The sequence below is a fragment of the Rhinolophus hipposideros genome, assembly GCF_964194185.1.
Source record: "Rhinolophus hipposideros genome assembly, chromosome: 5".
In the NCBI taxonomy this organism is placed as follows: Eukaryota; Metazoa; Chordata; class Mammalia; order Chiroptera; family Rhinolophidae; genus Rhinolophus; species Rhinolophus hipposideros.
In genome coordinates this window covers 65,956,972-65,972,973 of record NC_138051.1, presented here as the reverse complement: position 1 = coordinate 65,972,973, position 16,002 = coordinate 65,956,972, and the positions used below count along the sequence as shown (strand labels likewise).

The following is a 16,002-nucleotide window of genomic DNA, read 5'->3' as shown; positions in this document are numbered from 1 at the left end:
CCCCGGTCATCCTGTATTTCACCAAGGTGGAGCAGTGGTCCTCCTTTGCAGCTCTGCCGTGGGGCTGTCTCTGCGGGATGGCAGGGCTGTGGTTGGGTAAGTGACCCCAGGGGTTTCTTTCCATTCCTGATTTCTCTTGACCCTTCCTTGAATAATTTAATTATCAGATTATTCCCTTGCGTACCTCTGTCCTCTATGTCCCAAACTTACCTACTATTGGCTAATGTTACTGAATGTTTAGGCGTTCTTTGCAGGCTATCGCTTGATTAGATCAGAGCTCGCCGACTAGTGTATCTCCTGTCGGTTTAGAGTGTGAGCTGGAGGTCCAGGCCACTCTGATCACACTGGGCTTCAAGCAGCCCTGTCCATTCTTCATGATGTACTCATGATGTTACCGTGTTCCAACTGTACCATGGTGTGTCAGGCAGAGGGAAAGAATGAGACAATGAGAGTAGAACACTCATTCAAGGAATTCAAAATGGCTGGAACATTGAGTGCAGGAGGAATGGGGAGAAAGAAAGGAGATGACATTTGGGAGAGAAGCAGGTTGTGAAAGATGCCTAGAAAGCCACATTCAGGGAGGTTACTTTTAAAAGCCACTTAATCTCTCAGCAGGGAGGTGACAGACTCATATCTGCACTTTAAATAGCCCACTCTGGCTGTGTATAGAGAATGAATTTGATGTAGAAAGCCCTCAAGAAGCAAAAGAAGAAGGCAGAACTGGGCTTGGGGCTCAGCTCACTAGGCTACTTAAATGATGACCAAGAAAAAGTCACCTGAACTCTTTTTGATATCCTCTCTTTCTATAATTCCCTATAACTCCGAGGCTGTCTCCTTTCCCTGAGTAACCAGGAGGCTCCCACTTTCAAGCTGCAATGCCGCTGTCACTTCAGATGAGAGGAACTTGAAAATTAACAAAGCCACTCTTCTCTCACAAGCAGTTGAACAACAGTCACCACCCAATGACTCAGTGTCTCTTTACTCAGAATCAAATCATTTTCATTCTGTTTCTCTTTCCTCATACCACGTAAGGATAGCCCCCTCTGCCCAGTTCACCCTTACCCACAAGACTTGACCTGAAAGACATCTGCCACCCCTCAGTTGACTTTCTTTATCAGTATGACATAGTCTGAAACATAATCTGAAGCAGGACTGCAATTCTGAGGAGCAAAAACGGCCTTATTTTCTTCCCTATATGCATTGGGTCATCTTTTTCTACTCTGGCACAGGCCCCTAAGAGGAGATCTTAAGCAAGACAGGAAACACTTCAGGAAAAGGATCAAACTCAAAGTGTTGGTCCTTTGAATTCTGCTTTTGAAGGCCAGAAATAAGTGGTTATGATCTGTCATAAACTCCGCTAAGTAGAAATCAACAGTAGTGTTTCCATAAGCCCAGGCATCCTAATGAAACGTGCCTAGATAATTTCCTGGCCCAAACCAGTCTAACTGGGGAAGCCTCATCACCAAAGTTTCACTGACTCTGGCCCCAGCTGTGTACACATGACCTCTGACTTGCTGCAAAGTAACCCTCCTCCGACGTCTGTCCCTTTGGCACGTCTAATACACACTCCTGAGCAAGCCAGCTCAGGCTGGGTGCCACGGTGCTAGCGGGACCCTGTGGTTCTCCCCCAGGCAGCTTGGTCTCCACACTCCACTGGCTGTCGTGTCACAGCACAGTGAAATGATTATTTCACCTCTTTGCATCTGCTCCATACCTTGCCAGCCAACTGGCAAGAGATCAGGCAGCCAGGGTGCCAGAGGAGGAAAAAAGAGTAAGACTACTGCAGGTTAGATACACACGCATCCATCTCCAAAATTAGAGGATTAATTGACCAAAGGTACAGACAGTTTAGAAGGCATGTTTAACACAGACATTGATTTTTTTATGCTAAGAAAGAAAGCACCCGACATCTCCATTCCCGTTATCCTGTACATCCTCCTTCCTGTTACAGTCTTCAACATCCTGGTGAACGTCGGTGTGGTGCTGACATACCCCATCCTAATCTCCATTGGGACAGTGCTCAGCGTTCCTGGAAATGCAGGTACTGGTATGATTTGACAGATGCACAGTAAGTCTCCTCTTCATGTTTGTTTTACGCCTTGTGTTGTTTCTTCGAGCAATGGTGAATTATGTCCCTTGCCTGGGAAGATGTTTTTAAACATCATGAAGGTGGCAGACAGCAGAATAACTATGCAGCAGATTTAAAATTTGCAATTACAAACACTGTTTTTACTTGGTTGTGCTTTGGGAATTAAATGCCAAATGTATCATTTGGGTTTCATGTAATCTCCCTAACAAGCTAATTTTGTGGTATTTTTAGAGGAAGTCCTATGGAAACAAAAGGCATCCCAGCATAGGACTCTCAAGTAAACGTCACTAATGAAAGTGTAGGAAATGTACGGGGTGTTGGCTCCTCGTTAGACTGTCCATGGGGAGCTGCAGAAGCTTCTCTTGGGGGCAGAGCAGATGGCCTCTGGAATAGATATAAGACAAAGCAATTTGATTTACTTCAGGGACAAGAGGAGAAGCTATTATTCCAGGATAAGCCTTCTAATGAAAACTGTCAGTAAAACAAGTAATGGAAGTGGGTTATCTGGATGACTGTACAGTCCTTCTAACTTTAAAAATCTGTGATTCCAAGCATTGGGTAGCCATCTTTCTTTGCCTTAGGACAATCAGCAAATGTTTATTGAACACTTACTATGTGTGATCAGGACTGTAGAAGAGACAGGGAAAAAAATTATATTATTGCTTTTGGAAAGCTTACACCTGAATTTGGAAAACAGAACCAACATACATGAAATAACTTAGAACTCTACAAAGTAATTTATTATTAAATGTCAAATTATGTGACAGATTCCAAAGATTATAAGATATTCAGAGGAAAGGAACATTGGGGAGGAGTGTAGTTGTCAAGAAAGTTTATTCATTCATCCATAGAATAAAGAATTTCTGAGCACTTGGTGTGTGCCAGGAACTGTGATAACACGAGTGATAGATTCTGAACAAGGCACAGTCCCTGCTTTCAGGGCTTACGTACTATAGAGAGGAGACAAAAGGAACTGAGTTAATACAATGTAAAGAGAGAATCGCTCTGATAGAAGTATGTACTGACTGCTCTGAGAGAATACAGGAGAGGCCACCAAGAAAGCTTCCCGCAAGAAACCTAGTGGGAGAGACTTAATGGAGGGTTCAGTTGGATAAAGTAGAAATGAGGAGGGAAGGACATTCCATGCAAAAAGAACAGCATGTCTATGACCAGCTACGTACATAACACCCCAAAACTGAAAACAGGGACTCAAAAATTGTACATGAATGTTCATAGCAGCACTATTCACAATGGCCAAAGGTGGAAATACCCAAATGTCCATCAACAAGTAAATGGATAAACAAATTATGATACATACAGTGGGATATTATTCAGCCATAAAAAGGAAAAAAGTACAAATACATGCTACAATATGGATGAACCTTGAAAACATCATGCTAAATGAAAAAAGCCAGACACAAAATGTCACATGTAATGTGACTCCATTTATATGAAATATCCAGAATAGGTAAATCCATAGAAACAAGCAACAGATTGGTGGGTTGGGGACAGAGGACTGTTTAATGGGTGGGGACTTTTATTTTAAAGTGATGGAGATGTTTTGGACTCAGATAGAGGTGATGATTGTACGACATGATGAATGTACTAAATGCCACTAAATTCACTTTAAAATGGTTAATTGTATATTATATGAATTTCATCTCAATTAAAATTTTTTTTTAAAGAACCATGTACAAAGACCTAGATATTCACAAGCTTGACACATTTGAAAAATCTTCAATGGTCCCATGAAACTAGAGAAACATGAAGAGATACAGAGGACAAGTCTTAAGAAAGAAAACTGCAGGGTAATTAAATCAGATGACACAAGCCTCGAAGGCTAAGTAGGATTTAGAGATAAGGAATGGAAAGCAAATGAAGGGAACACTATAGACAATGGCATAGGAAAGGGAAGATGAGCTTGAAAGAATAAGACTTTTTGAAGTCTTTAGAAGTAGCATTGACTTTGGTCATTTTTTGTTTTTCAAAGCTTAGGAACAGTCCGAAGTGGTGACTGACCTGATATTTCTTTCTTAGCTGTGGATCTCCTGAAGCAGGAGGTGATATTCAATGTCGTCCGCCTGGCTGCCACCATCATCATCTGCATTGGGTTTCTGCTGATGCTACTGCCGGAGGAGTGGGATGAAATTACCCTGAGATTCATCAACAGCCTGAAGGAAAAGAAGAGTGAAGAGCATATGGATGACATCACAGATTCCAGTGTACACCTGCGGAGCAGAAGCAGGGCCAACGGGACAGTGTCTATACCACTAGCTTGAAGGGGTACACATTTTGAATGCACGTATGTGTATATTCTGTGAATATAATAAAATTTTCTTCCTGTACACTTACATGACCATATTAACTCTGAATTTGGACAAGTCATATGTGAAATAATGCCAACAATAAAAGTTTACATTTATATGCTTATCAAGGAACTGGTGTAAATAATCATAATAAAATTTTTTTTAATTAAAACATACTCATCCTTGGTCTAGTCCTTCTGTTTTGGAGGGATTTCTTTCCCCATAATGTACAAAATTTCCTGAAAACATACGATTCTTTTAAATTACAAGTTTGTCATTACCTTTTTCTCATCTGGAATTGAGATTTTTTTTCATTCCATCGGAGAAAGTTGCATAAGAAGAAAACACGTGAAAAGGATACATACTATATAAATACATATATTTAAGTCCAACAACAACCTTAAATTTGAAAGCTGGAAAGTAATTAATCAACAGAGCACTTTCTATATACAAGACCTACTGTAGGAACCATGAAGTTGAGAAGATATGGAAGACCCCATCTGTACTTTCAACAAGCTTAGAATAGTCCAGAGCATGAGAGGTTACAAATATCTCTAATATGTGGTAGACATTTGAAAATGGCCCAGTAGTCCTAGAGAAGACATCTGTTACCAGCCATCTCTAAAGCCCTTCACCACCAAGTTTTTTGAAAGAGTTGTTGGTATCTGCTGTCACTTCAACTCCCATTCACTCTTCAACCCACTACAATCTACCTTCTGCCTCCATCATTCCTCCAGAAGTGGTTCACCAAAGTCACTAACTACCTTGCTCTTAAAAACCCATATTGACACTGTTCAGTCCTTCCTTTATTGTCTTCTCTGCAGCATTTGACAGGATGACCACTCCTTTTTCCTGAAGTAGTCTCTTCACCTACGTCCCACTGGAGTCTCCTGGTTCTCTTTCTCCCTCACTGGCTGCTTCTCTGAGCTCCTCTTCCTAGATTGGTCTCACCATGTCAGTGTCCCGTCTATGGCCTTCTTGCATCTCGCTCCACACTCTCTCCCTCGGGGATTTCATCTGCTCCATGGCTTCAAACATCATCCGGCTTCAAAATCTTTATCTCCAGCCCTAATTTGTCACCTGAGCTTCAGATCTGACCATCCGAATGCCTTCTGCAACCTCACTTGGATGCCCCGTTGCTCATTTCGGGTTCAAGAACAAAGTTGAATTTATCATCTCTCCTCCCCAGACCTATCCCTTCCTCTCCCTTGTTGCTTGTCTAGGTTAATCGTATCATTAGTGTGGGGACAGAGCCCCAGAAAGCAGTTTCCAGGCTCTTGGCCTCATGTGGAGAGGTGCTGGCTCGGATAGTGGATGGCCGTCAGCTGTGGCTGGTTGGCCATCAGCTGTAGCCATTAAGCCATTGGTCACTGATATAACTGCCTTGGCTACGGAGGGGAGCCGAGGAGAGTGAAGGAGGAGACTGAAGGAGAGTGAAGGAGAGTCGAGGAGAGTTGGTCGGTTGGCAGCAAAGCGGACAGCAGGTCGCACGTCGTGTAAACCCAGCCTCCAGTGAGACCATAGTGGTATGACTTCCCTACCTATGGCTCCATGGGTGTTCCTTTTTGTCCTCACCATGTCCTGCGTTCTTATGTGGGGAGCAGGAGCAAAGACCCCGCCGGACGCCCCGCACAACAATTAGTCACTAGCTGTCCCCAAGCCAGGGATCGATCCTAGTTTCTGCCTTCCTCACCCTCCACATCTAAGCCAGAAGTCCTGTTGATTCTCTTGCATAATATTTGTTGAATCTATACATTTCCCTATGTTACCTATTCTAGACCCCATCTTTTCTTTCCGGGATGAATGAAATATACTCTTTACTGGTCTCTCTAATTCCTCGTCTTGCCTCTCTCTAATCCCTTTTGTGCCCTGCAGGGTGACCTTTCTAATATATAAATGTGATCATTCTACTCTCCTGAATAAAACACTTCAGTGGTATCTCATTGTCCTCAGGAAAGGTCCAAACACTTTTGTATGTCATTCAAAGTTCATCACTGAATGGCCCCTGACGGCCTCTAGAGAAGGTATCCAATCAAACTTTCTGTGATGATGGAAATATTCTTTATTTGCACTGCCCAACACAGTAGCCACAAATGGCTATTGAGCTCTTTAGGTGTGGCTAGTGCAATTGAGGGACTGCATTTCTAACTTTGTTTACTTCTAATTAATTTGAAATAACATTTAAATAGTCATAGGTGGCTATTGGCTACCATATTAGACAACACAGCTCCAGAGCCTTGTTCCACCATACCACCCTTTGTGGCCCCCTGGAATTTCTATACTTTAGTTACTCTGCACTTGGAGTTCTTCAACCAAGACAATGTCTCTTTCTTGTATTCTCTTTTCCTCTCTCATCACTTGAATAACCCTTACCTAGGCTTCGTGACAGGATTTAGTCTTATTTTCCTGGGAAGTCTTTTTCTTACCCACCACTTTGAACAATGTGGCTTCTTTAGAAGCCTCTGCTTACCCCAGTATCACACTGGTCACGCTCCCCTCTAATTGTCAGTCTACTCATCTGAGTTCTCTGTAGACCGTGAGCTCCTGGAGAGCAGGATCTGTGTGGCACTCATCACTGTGTTCTTAGCACAGTGCCCGGCACTTAGAGACATTCAGTAAGTGAATGGCTTACACTGGGTGGGTTGTTTCACATTGGAGATATGCCCCTTCCCTGAACTGTGTTAAATCAGTTTTACTTAAGAGCAGGTAGTCTCAGGTGAGATTAGTTAAAGACCAAACGGGGTTAAATGTGCCACAGCCTTTGCTGTGCTTCCACAAAATACACACTTATGAAACTGATAAAAGGCACTTCTTCCCTAAGAGGCTGGTTAGGGCATCCAGCAATTTAAGATAATCTGCACTTTCTGGGAAATTTAGTGCAAGAAGCCAAGCCTTTGTGGTATCCATTCTAGTATTCTTTTCTTATTCAAGTGTCCCCAAAAGTGGAAATGAGACAATAACAGGGCAAGCAAAAGGGACTTAGGATACTAACTCACTGGCTGGGCATCATGGTAAATTAAAACCTTAACATTTTTTCACTTCTCTGTCATTTTTTAAAAAGTCAATGCCAGTCGCCTGACATAGGTAGATGACATGATATTAACTAAAATAATCACCATGGCACGCTCTAAGCTACATGAAAAATGGCACAAAATAAATGAAATATATTATGAATAAATATGAATTAATTCATTATCTAAGTCAAGTTGTTTTTGACTATGTAAATGCCATATCGGTACAAACATTGTTTTTGCCTTGTTTTTAAATTACTACTAACTGGCAGTAATCATTGACTAACCCACCCCAGCATCTTGCCATTACTTAGCATGACATTTAAAATTGCATTTTGACATGTTTAAGAAATGAGTTGTTTTGCTCTTTTTGACGATTCATTTTGAAAAATGGAGTCAGCTAAGCCCTAATTCAACCTATGACTGATCACCGTAATTAGCTCAGTCTATATTAAGAAAACACTTCCATTATGGTATTCATTCGTTTATTCATCAAAAAATTATTAAGTTCTACTTCTGGCTCTGACGTAGGGTGTTATGTTAGATGATCATTACCTGGCCTCTGACCGCCTCTAGAGCAACAGCGTCTGATAGAACTTTCTGTGATCATAGAAATGTCCTCTCTCTGTACTGCGAGGAAAGGGGGTGCAACATGTCTAGCACATGGCCTCTGCTTCCAGGAACTTCAAACTTCATACATAACTTGTTACAGCGACAATTAAACCAACTCAGAAATTTGTTTAAATCAGTTTTGAGAATGTGAGATATTCCTTTTAATTCAGGAAAAGTAGAATATTCATAAATAAAGATACTAATACCTTTCCTCGCTAGGTCTCATGGGCATTGTGAGAGTCAAATGGGATCCTGTATTTCAGTCACTGAATGAATATCGCTGTGCCTCCTCTGTGCCTATCATATGCCTTCAACGAGCCAAGTTCAGCTGGGTTTGGAGGGTACCGACAAAGTCCCTGCCCTCCTGGGTGGAAGTGCCTTGTTGAGGTGACTACTGTCTCTTTATCCAACCCTGGTTCCTCCCTAAAGTCCAGGAGACCATGGCTTCTGAGAGTGACCAAATGGGCATCACAGTTCAGAGATGAAGAGAGAGCACCCAGGTTGCAACCCCGACTCTGCACTTCTTAGAAGTGTGACTTTGGCTAATTACTAACCTCTCTCTGCCCCTTGATTTCATCATTAGTAAAATGAGGATATTAATACCTGTCATGTGAGGTTGATGGTGTATTAAATAAAATCACGTGTAGACGAGCTTAACACCTGCCGGACAGTCCAGAGGTATTAATTACGGTTAGCGTTTCCTCCGTCTGTTTCCTTTCCTCCAGGTCCTTATCCAGAGCACTGATCCCCAGCACTGAGCTTAGCAAAGTCACAGGGCCCGGTGCCGAGCAGGGAATTTTACCCAAAATAAACCAGGGAGACAAAAGAAGCCTAGCATGAGAAACACTCAGGGGAAGCAAAAGAGGCTACACCGTTTCCATGTGGCCAGCTCCCTCCGGCATTGTGCATTGTGGCATTCTTGCCCAGCCAGTGGAACTAATTGCCTGACAAAAAGACAGACTGGCAACTTGGGCACTGAAATTAAAATCACTTCAACCACGTTCTGATCGCTTCACAAACAAATTATAGGCAAATCAATTTTGCTCATCCAGGCTTTGCACGCCTGTTAATTTTGTGCGGGCGTTTTGTCAAGATGCACCCGAGGACAAAGGATTTGGAGAAGGACAACCTAAGCGATAAAAGAGTGAACAGTATAACCCGGACGAGCATTAGAATGTTTCTGATATTTAAGTACAAATCCTCTTTCTTACTTATCCATAAACCCTTGTCACAAGTATAGAGAACACCTAGTACAGGAGATGCTGGTTTATCTGGCTGACACAGAAGTCTCTATTAATTCTAATTCTTCTTATTTATTTTTCTCTGCCTCCCATCCCCCACCCCGTACCTCCAGTTACCTGTAGTAATCAGAAGTGAAGTGAGAACAGGAGAGCACAGGACGTGATGGTCTGGGAGTGTTAGTCCCAAGAAACCAGAGGCAGAAAGAGCAGTGTTTTAAAGCTCTGATAAGCCAGTGTGCCTCTATGAGTGTGCCACAAAAGCAAAGGTTACTTGGTCATTGTCTGCTGGAGACGGGAAACAGATCCTTTGGGAGGTTGAGGAATCTTAAGGGCAAGAATTCTAACCTGGGTTCCGGGAATGGGCTTCAGGGGTTGTTCCAAAAACCCCTGACAGAGTTTTAAAAAATAGTGTGACTTAGCTGCTTTATTCCAGAGGAATAAATTCAGAGGCTCTAAAACCACACTGTTCATTTCAATATGTTAGCCACTAGCCATGTGGAGCTGTTGAAATATGGCTAATCCAAATTGAGATGTGTTCTGTCAAATGCACCAGATTTTGAAGATTTAGTATGAAAAGAAGAATGTAAGCTATTTCATTAATTGCAGTATACGCATTACATATCGAAACAAGAATATTTTGTATATGTTGGGTTAAATAAAATATATGATCAAATTCGTTTCACCTGGTTTCTTTTTACCTTTTTAATGAAGCTACTAGAAATTGAAAAATGTTTTAATTTGCATCTGTGGCTCCCACTATGGATTGCTAGCAATCTAGTTTTAATAAGCCCTGCTTGAAATTAACCAAGGGCATGCTCACGTGACACAGAAGATTCCCATGCAGGCTAAAGTTGAAGAACTAGACTAATGATCACTAGACTATATAGTTTAAGAACTAGACTAATGACCACTAGACTATAAACAGAAAATATATTCATTGATTATCATAAATTGAACTGTCATATGGACCAAAACTCTCACATTAGTAAGGCTGTTACAATCTTTCCCTAACAGGCAAACCTACCTGGGAAGCTGAGCATTGATGAAAAGATTGCTGGTGAGCCTAAAATCAAAGCAAGGAGAGTCAGAAGTATGATTCAAACTCTTCCCTTCTGTTTTTGATTTCCATTTCAACTCCCTCTCCCTTGTAAAGATGAGGACCTCATCTTTGCTGGACAATAGCAGGTGGTAAAGAGAGGCATCTGAGGAACTGACTGGTACAATTGCTCCCATCCCAAGCCATTTACACAATCCACTGGCAGAATGTCTTCTACCAAATCCCAAAGGGAAATTCCTTTCAGTTAATGATATGAACAAGTAGACACCATAGATTTGCCAACACTTGATTTATAGACACTGGTTATGACAGAAATAGTCAGTACAGCTACACATGGTACCCACAATTGTCCCCAGACAGATCTCTTTCTGAGCTGCTTCTTTGCTACACAAAGCCCTTCTAAATGCCTTTTCCCTTAAGGGAAAAGCTAACAAGTCCAGAGTTCATCCTTCCCTGATTACTTCCCCTACATATAGATTTTCTTCTTAAAGTGTAATTAAGGATTCCATTTACCTACGTAAGTGAAAGTTATGCACTGAAATTCATTGTACCAAGACTGCTGCTCTACCTCCATCAGTGTCCTCGGCTTACCTCACTCTAAAAGTCCCAAGAAGGTAAAACTAAGGCACTTTCCATCTTCTGTATCATACTGGTGATGTGATTTACCTAGGCACGTTCACCAAAATTTCTATCTTGTTGTATTTTTTATTTGCATTAACTCATCTTAATGTTAAAATGTTTCCAGTTTCCATCTTCTTTCATAAAGCCTTTTATAAAATTCAACTTTGACTTGTCATTTTAAACTTTACTTATATTTTTACCTTTAATAATTCTATTTCCATCAACTAACACCAGTCTAATTCCTTCCTTTTACATACGAGTTTCCCCTTTCCTTCAGTCACTCCTACACATGAACCTGCATCCCTGATCAGTGCTGAGTAGACCCTGCGATGCTTTCTGTTTTCTGTTGATCACCTACTTCTGATTGACAGGTTTCTTCTCTTGGAAATGTTAGCATCATCTACTAAGTCTGAGCAGGACTCTAAAGCTCTTCCTACCTGTGGCCTTGAAAGAGTACTATCTTCAAGATGCCATTGCTATTACCAAATCTTAATACCGTTGTTAACTTTTATCACTCAATTCTGTTTTCCAAGAGCCTCTCTGGCACAGCTGTATCTCTACTTTATTCCTATCTCCTCTCTTTTCACCTACAATCTACGATAATATAAAAGTCCACATTCATAATGTTGATCCTATGGTTCTGTATGTTCTGAAGTGTTCTCCATATTTCTGTTTATATAAATTAGAAAAAAAAAATCACGCAGTTCTTTCTGAGTATTGGACCTGCTCGAGGGAGGTGGATGGAGATAACAATTAACTTCACACTTGTAGTTAAGTAAAATATGTACTGAAATGTTGGATCATGCAAGTGAGGAGCCCTGAACTTCAGCTTTATTAACATCATAGACAATCTACCACTATACCTGAGGGAAGAAATAACAAGGATGTAACAGTGGCCTGCCCGAGATTGCACGTATGCCCCGTGGTACATCACTGGCTTGAACGCAGGCTAACTCCTGCTCCACAGTTTTTTTCACTAGAGTTAACTTCCCATCTCATCCTGGGCAAGGACATTAGTTTTCACAAAAGTAGTGGCATCTTTTAATGGGATTAGTGAATCACATTTGCCATTGAATTCCAAGGCCAGTACCTATTTAAAAATGACTAATTGATAAGCCAATGTCTTTGGTTGTTTCTCCTCTAACCATTGTTTTTCTACCATCTTTGTTCTTAGTTGGATGAGAAAGTAGTGCAAGATTCTGCTATTATAGATAAACCAGGAAAGTTTTGTGCCCAGCAATGTAAGTAAAGTGCCATTCCCCTAAAACAGTACACCCCTTATAAAATTAAAATACAGAAAAGTTGAAAATTAAGCTAGAACCCAGAGCTTCATTTTAAAGTACCTATTTGCATCGTAATGATTAATAAAAGTCTTGCCATTTGTAAAATGAATTTTTTCTTCAATATGAATGCCTTGATTCATGAAGTATTCCAGTTTGATTTCACCATCAACGATCTTTTAACCCAGGTGCATGGTTAACTGATGGGTCAATTGATCAAATAATAGCTGACTGGCCAAAAAGTTACTCCTAGGTTTGGCAGATGGAAAATGAACTATTATATTCTTTTCCTCTGTGTGTTAAGTGCAACACAAATTACTCATGACCCTGCTGGGAGGTACAGTGGGTTGATAAATCATAAGAATGGCCCAATGCTGGTAACTCAGACCCATGAAATCTGATTTGCTGTGGTTGATGGTGGGGCTAGAGAGAATCAAGAGGACTTGATGTCAGAAACAATGTGATTAAATAAGAATCTTCTAGATCTGTGTCTGTTTTTACTGACACCTGTCATTTCTTTTTCTACTGTAACCCTGACACTATGCTCTTTATTGTAAAGGGAAGGGTGGTTAAAACCTAAAACAAATGGTCTTACTGTCAGCCAGTGAAGCAGACACACACAATCCTAGAGAATGTTCTGCCAGTCTTTCCTTCTGATCCAATGAAAAAAATCCTAACTGTGTCAAGTCCACGGGTGACATCACCATAGGCTCTTCAGTATGTCTCCAAGTGCTCTCTTCTTGGCTGCATCTTGGCCTAGTTTCTTGAGCAAAACCTCGTAGGTAACCTCCCATCAGAAGATTCCCCCCTTTCCTCACACTTTCTGTCTCTCCCACTACCCCCAGGTTCTCTGTCCTTTTTCACCACCACCCCTCTTTTCCCTCATCAAGGTCCTACCTGTGTCTTTGTCTGGTGTCCTTGAATGGATAGAATGGGGAGGGGTTTATTCATACCTGCACTGTAGTAAAGGAGAGGAGAGAAGCCCTCAGATAAAATATCTAAAAGACAACTAGCATTTTTCAACGATAATGATTAAATCCCAGCCAGCACACCTTCTGCAATGTATTTTGCTAAGAATATCCATCTCTTTCCTAGCATTGCATTATATTCTAAGGGTTCACCCATCTCCATGGCCTTTGTAAGTGACAGACTCCATTTGGGAATAAACAGAAGAGATAAATCTCTCTCTCTCTCTCTCTCTCTCTCTCTCTCTCTCTCTCTCTCTCTCCTCCCTCTTCCTCGCTCTCAAACCTCAGTCCCATTTTTAAGGCTTTCCAACTTTACATTCCTTTTACCTTAATCACACACTCTCAATATCCATTCCTACATATATTCTCCAGATTTCTGTCTATATAAGTTGGAAAAAGTCACGCAGTTCTTTATATGAGTATTGAACCTGCTCAAGGGAGCTGGATGGAGATAATAATTAACTTCACACTAGTTAAATATGTACTAAAATGGAGCATCCAAGCGAAGGGTCCAGAACGTCAGCTTCATTAGCATCATAGAAAATCTACCTCTATATCTCAGGGAAGAAATCACAAGATCGTAACAGTGGCTGCCTCTTTGGAGGGGACCATGGCACTGAGAATCAAACTCAAGGAGACTTACATTTTTTTTTGCATCTGGGGGAAAGCAGAAGTAAGGGCAACCACGATAGGCATATGAAAAATATGCATAACGTTCAAGCCAGGAGAGAGAAAAAGAGAGAAAGAATGAAGAAAACGCAATTGATGCAATCTGTTCAGGTAGAAAAGAAGACTGAATCCGCATGGATTATTCACTGGTGCATGCATTTGCTCACTCAGCGGAGTTTTGATGAGTATCAGTTAAATGCCAGACACTATGTCCCTGTTCAGATTCATGGCAGAACATTCAGGAAGTACCTGTCTGCCAAATCCAGGAAAACTTAGAAATAATTATCTCCTAGATTATAAGTCTCTCAGTCTATTTTGTAATCTATTAAGTGAATACTGTTGTTAATAGTTGGCCTATTCTATAACCACACAGGCTATGCTGGCTCTCTCCTTCCCAGAATTCTCATTTGTCCCAAGATTTGGCAGTGTAAAATAAAAATGAGCCACAGGGACCCACACTCAATAGCTTCCAAAGCAATATATTTCTTCAACTCAAGCATAACTTTCCAAGCATGTCTCTCAAGAATTACTGATTGCTTCTTCTTCCTTTAGTAGGAGAGTTTAAACTCCAAAAATTTAAAAATGAGAAACTGATAGAAAAACAGAAAATATTTGACTGAAGTACTTTTTTCCATTTCCTGAACCAATATATAAAAGAATTATAGAATTTTGAACCCGGGATGAACTGAAGAGATTATCTTCTCTCACTTCATTTTATTTATTTATTTATTTATTTATTTATTTATTTATTTATTTATTGAGGTGAGAAAAGTGAGACTCAGGTTTGGGTAAGTTCACAGCGGCAGTGAGAAGAGGCCAGCCTGGGTACCCAGTCTCTAACTACTAATCCATGGAGAAAGCAAAGAAGTCTCACTTGAAGAACCCACTCCCCACCCCCACAAAAACATATCCATTCAGGCTTTCAACTAGTTATCTATTTACCCACTATTTGCTACTCATTGTTCTAGATGCTGAACAAAAGAATGAGCTGGCCCTCCTCTCTAGGAGTCCACAATGAAAGATGAAAGATGCGTTCTGCAATGTTCGCACAAAGTAACGTTGCTCACTTGAGTTTCACGTTTGCTTTTATTATTTGCTCTAAGATAACAAGAGAAATGAGTCATGGGTCTGCAAACAACTTTACTTGCTCAGGGTTTTCCAAGAACGCCAGATGAAGTCAGCTCTGTACTTGGGACTGTCCTTAGGGAGAGTCCAGATGATCCCCCAGAATCCCAGGAAAATGCTGGCCTAACCTGAGGAACAGAAAACATTCTTCCTTCTGTTTGCGTCAGGCCAATCCCGCAGAATATATTGGAAAGTGTCCTGGAGAGAAAATCAAGAGACCCAAGCTGTAGGCCTTTTTTAAGACCCAAAGATTGATTTTTCTCATCTATGAACTCTCCCACTGGGTTTTGAAAGGATGAAAAAAGATAATAAATGAGAAAGCAGAGGTTGGGTGGTTTTTTTTAGTTTTGTTTTATTTAGAGAAGTCAATCACCTCACCGCTCTGGGCCTGGATTCTCTTACTGGTAAATTGGGGGTGATGGACTAAATCAAGAATACAAACATAAATGCCCTCAGAGGCCTGGCAGATAATAGAAACAAGTGAAAGGGGGACAGCCTTGGTGTAAAACAATAGTGTTTGTTGGGGTCCATGGCACAGATGGGGAATGCAAGCCTATATGAAGAACACAAAATCCTGTGAAAGCCAAACTGTGGCCCCAGATGGCACATTCTCTAATTACCCATGAAAGATACAGCACTGAGTGTGTAAGTGCACATGTATTTAAGTTGCAGATGAAGAAGACTCTCCACCAGATACCTCTGCCTCTGCCAGAAAAATCAAGTACGGTAATCCCCCTATATCTTCTAGGAATATGTTCCAAGGGCCCCAGTAAATGCCTGAAACCCCAGATAGTACCAAACCCCAATCAACTTCTTCACCTCTGCCAGAAATGTGGCAGCTCCTGCTTCATCAGCAGATGCAGGCTCTCCAGTAATTTTTATTTTATTTACTTATGTTTAACTGAAAGTATACATGCTACTAACTTACAGAACACATCCGTCCAAAACTATTTCTAAATCTGTGTGACCATCCCTTGCTTGCAATAAATGGCTGGGTGTCACTCGTTTCAGGGGACCCTTGCT

General features: G+C 41.1%; 1 protein-coding gene across 1 annotated transcript in view; it reads left to right on the top strand.

Moving 5' to 3' along the window:
- The window catches only part of SLC35F4 (solute carrier family 35 member F4), a 183,381-nt gene extending 178,866 nt beyond the window's left edge, over positions 1 to 4,515 (top strand). Inside the window, exons 6-8 of the mRNA XM_081048973.1 lie at positions 3 to 96; positions 1,952 to 2,041; positions 4,127 to 4,515. Coding sequence (XP_080905099.1) covers positions 3 to 96; positions 1,952 to 2,041; positions 4,127 to 4,368 — 426 coding nt within the window. The 3' untranslated portion in view covers positions 4,369 to 4,515. The remainder of the gene's footprint in view (positions 1 to 2; positions 97 to 1,951; positions 2,042 to 4,126) is intronic.
- The last annotated feature ends 11,487 nt before the right edge of the window (positions 4,516 to 16,002 follow it).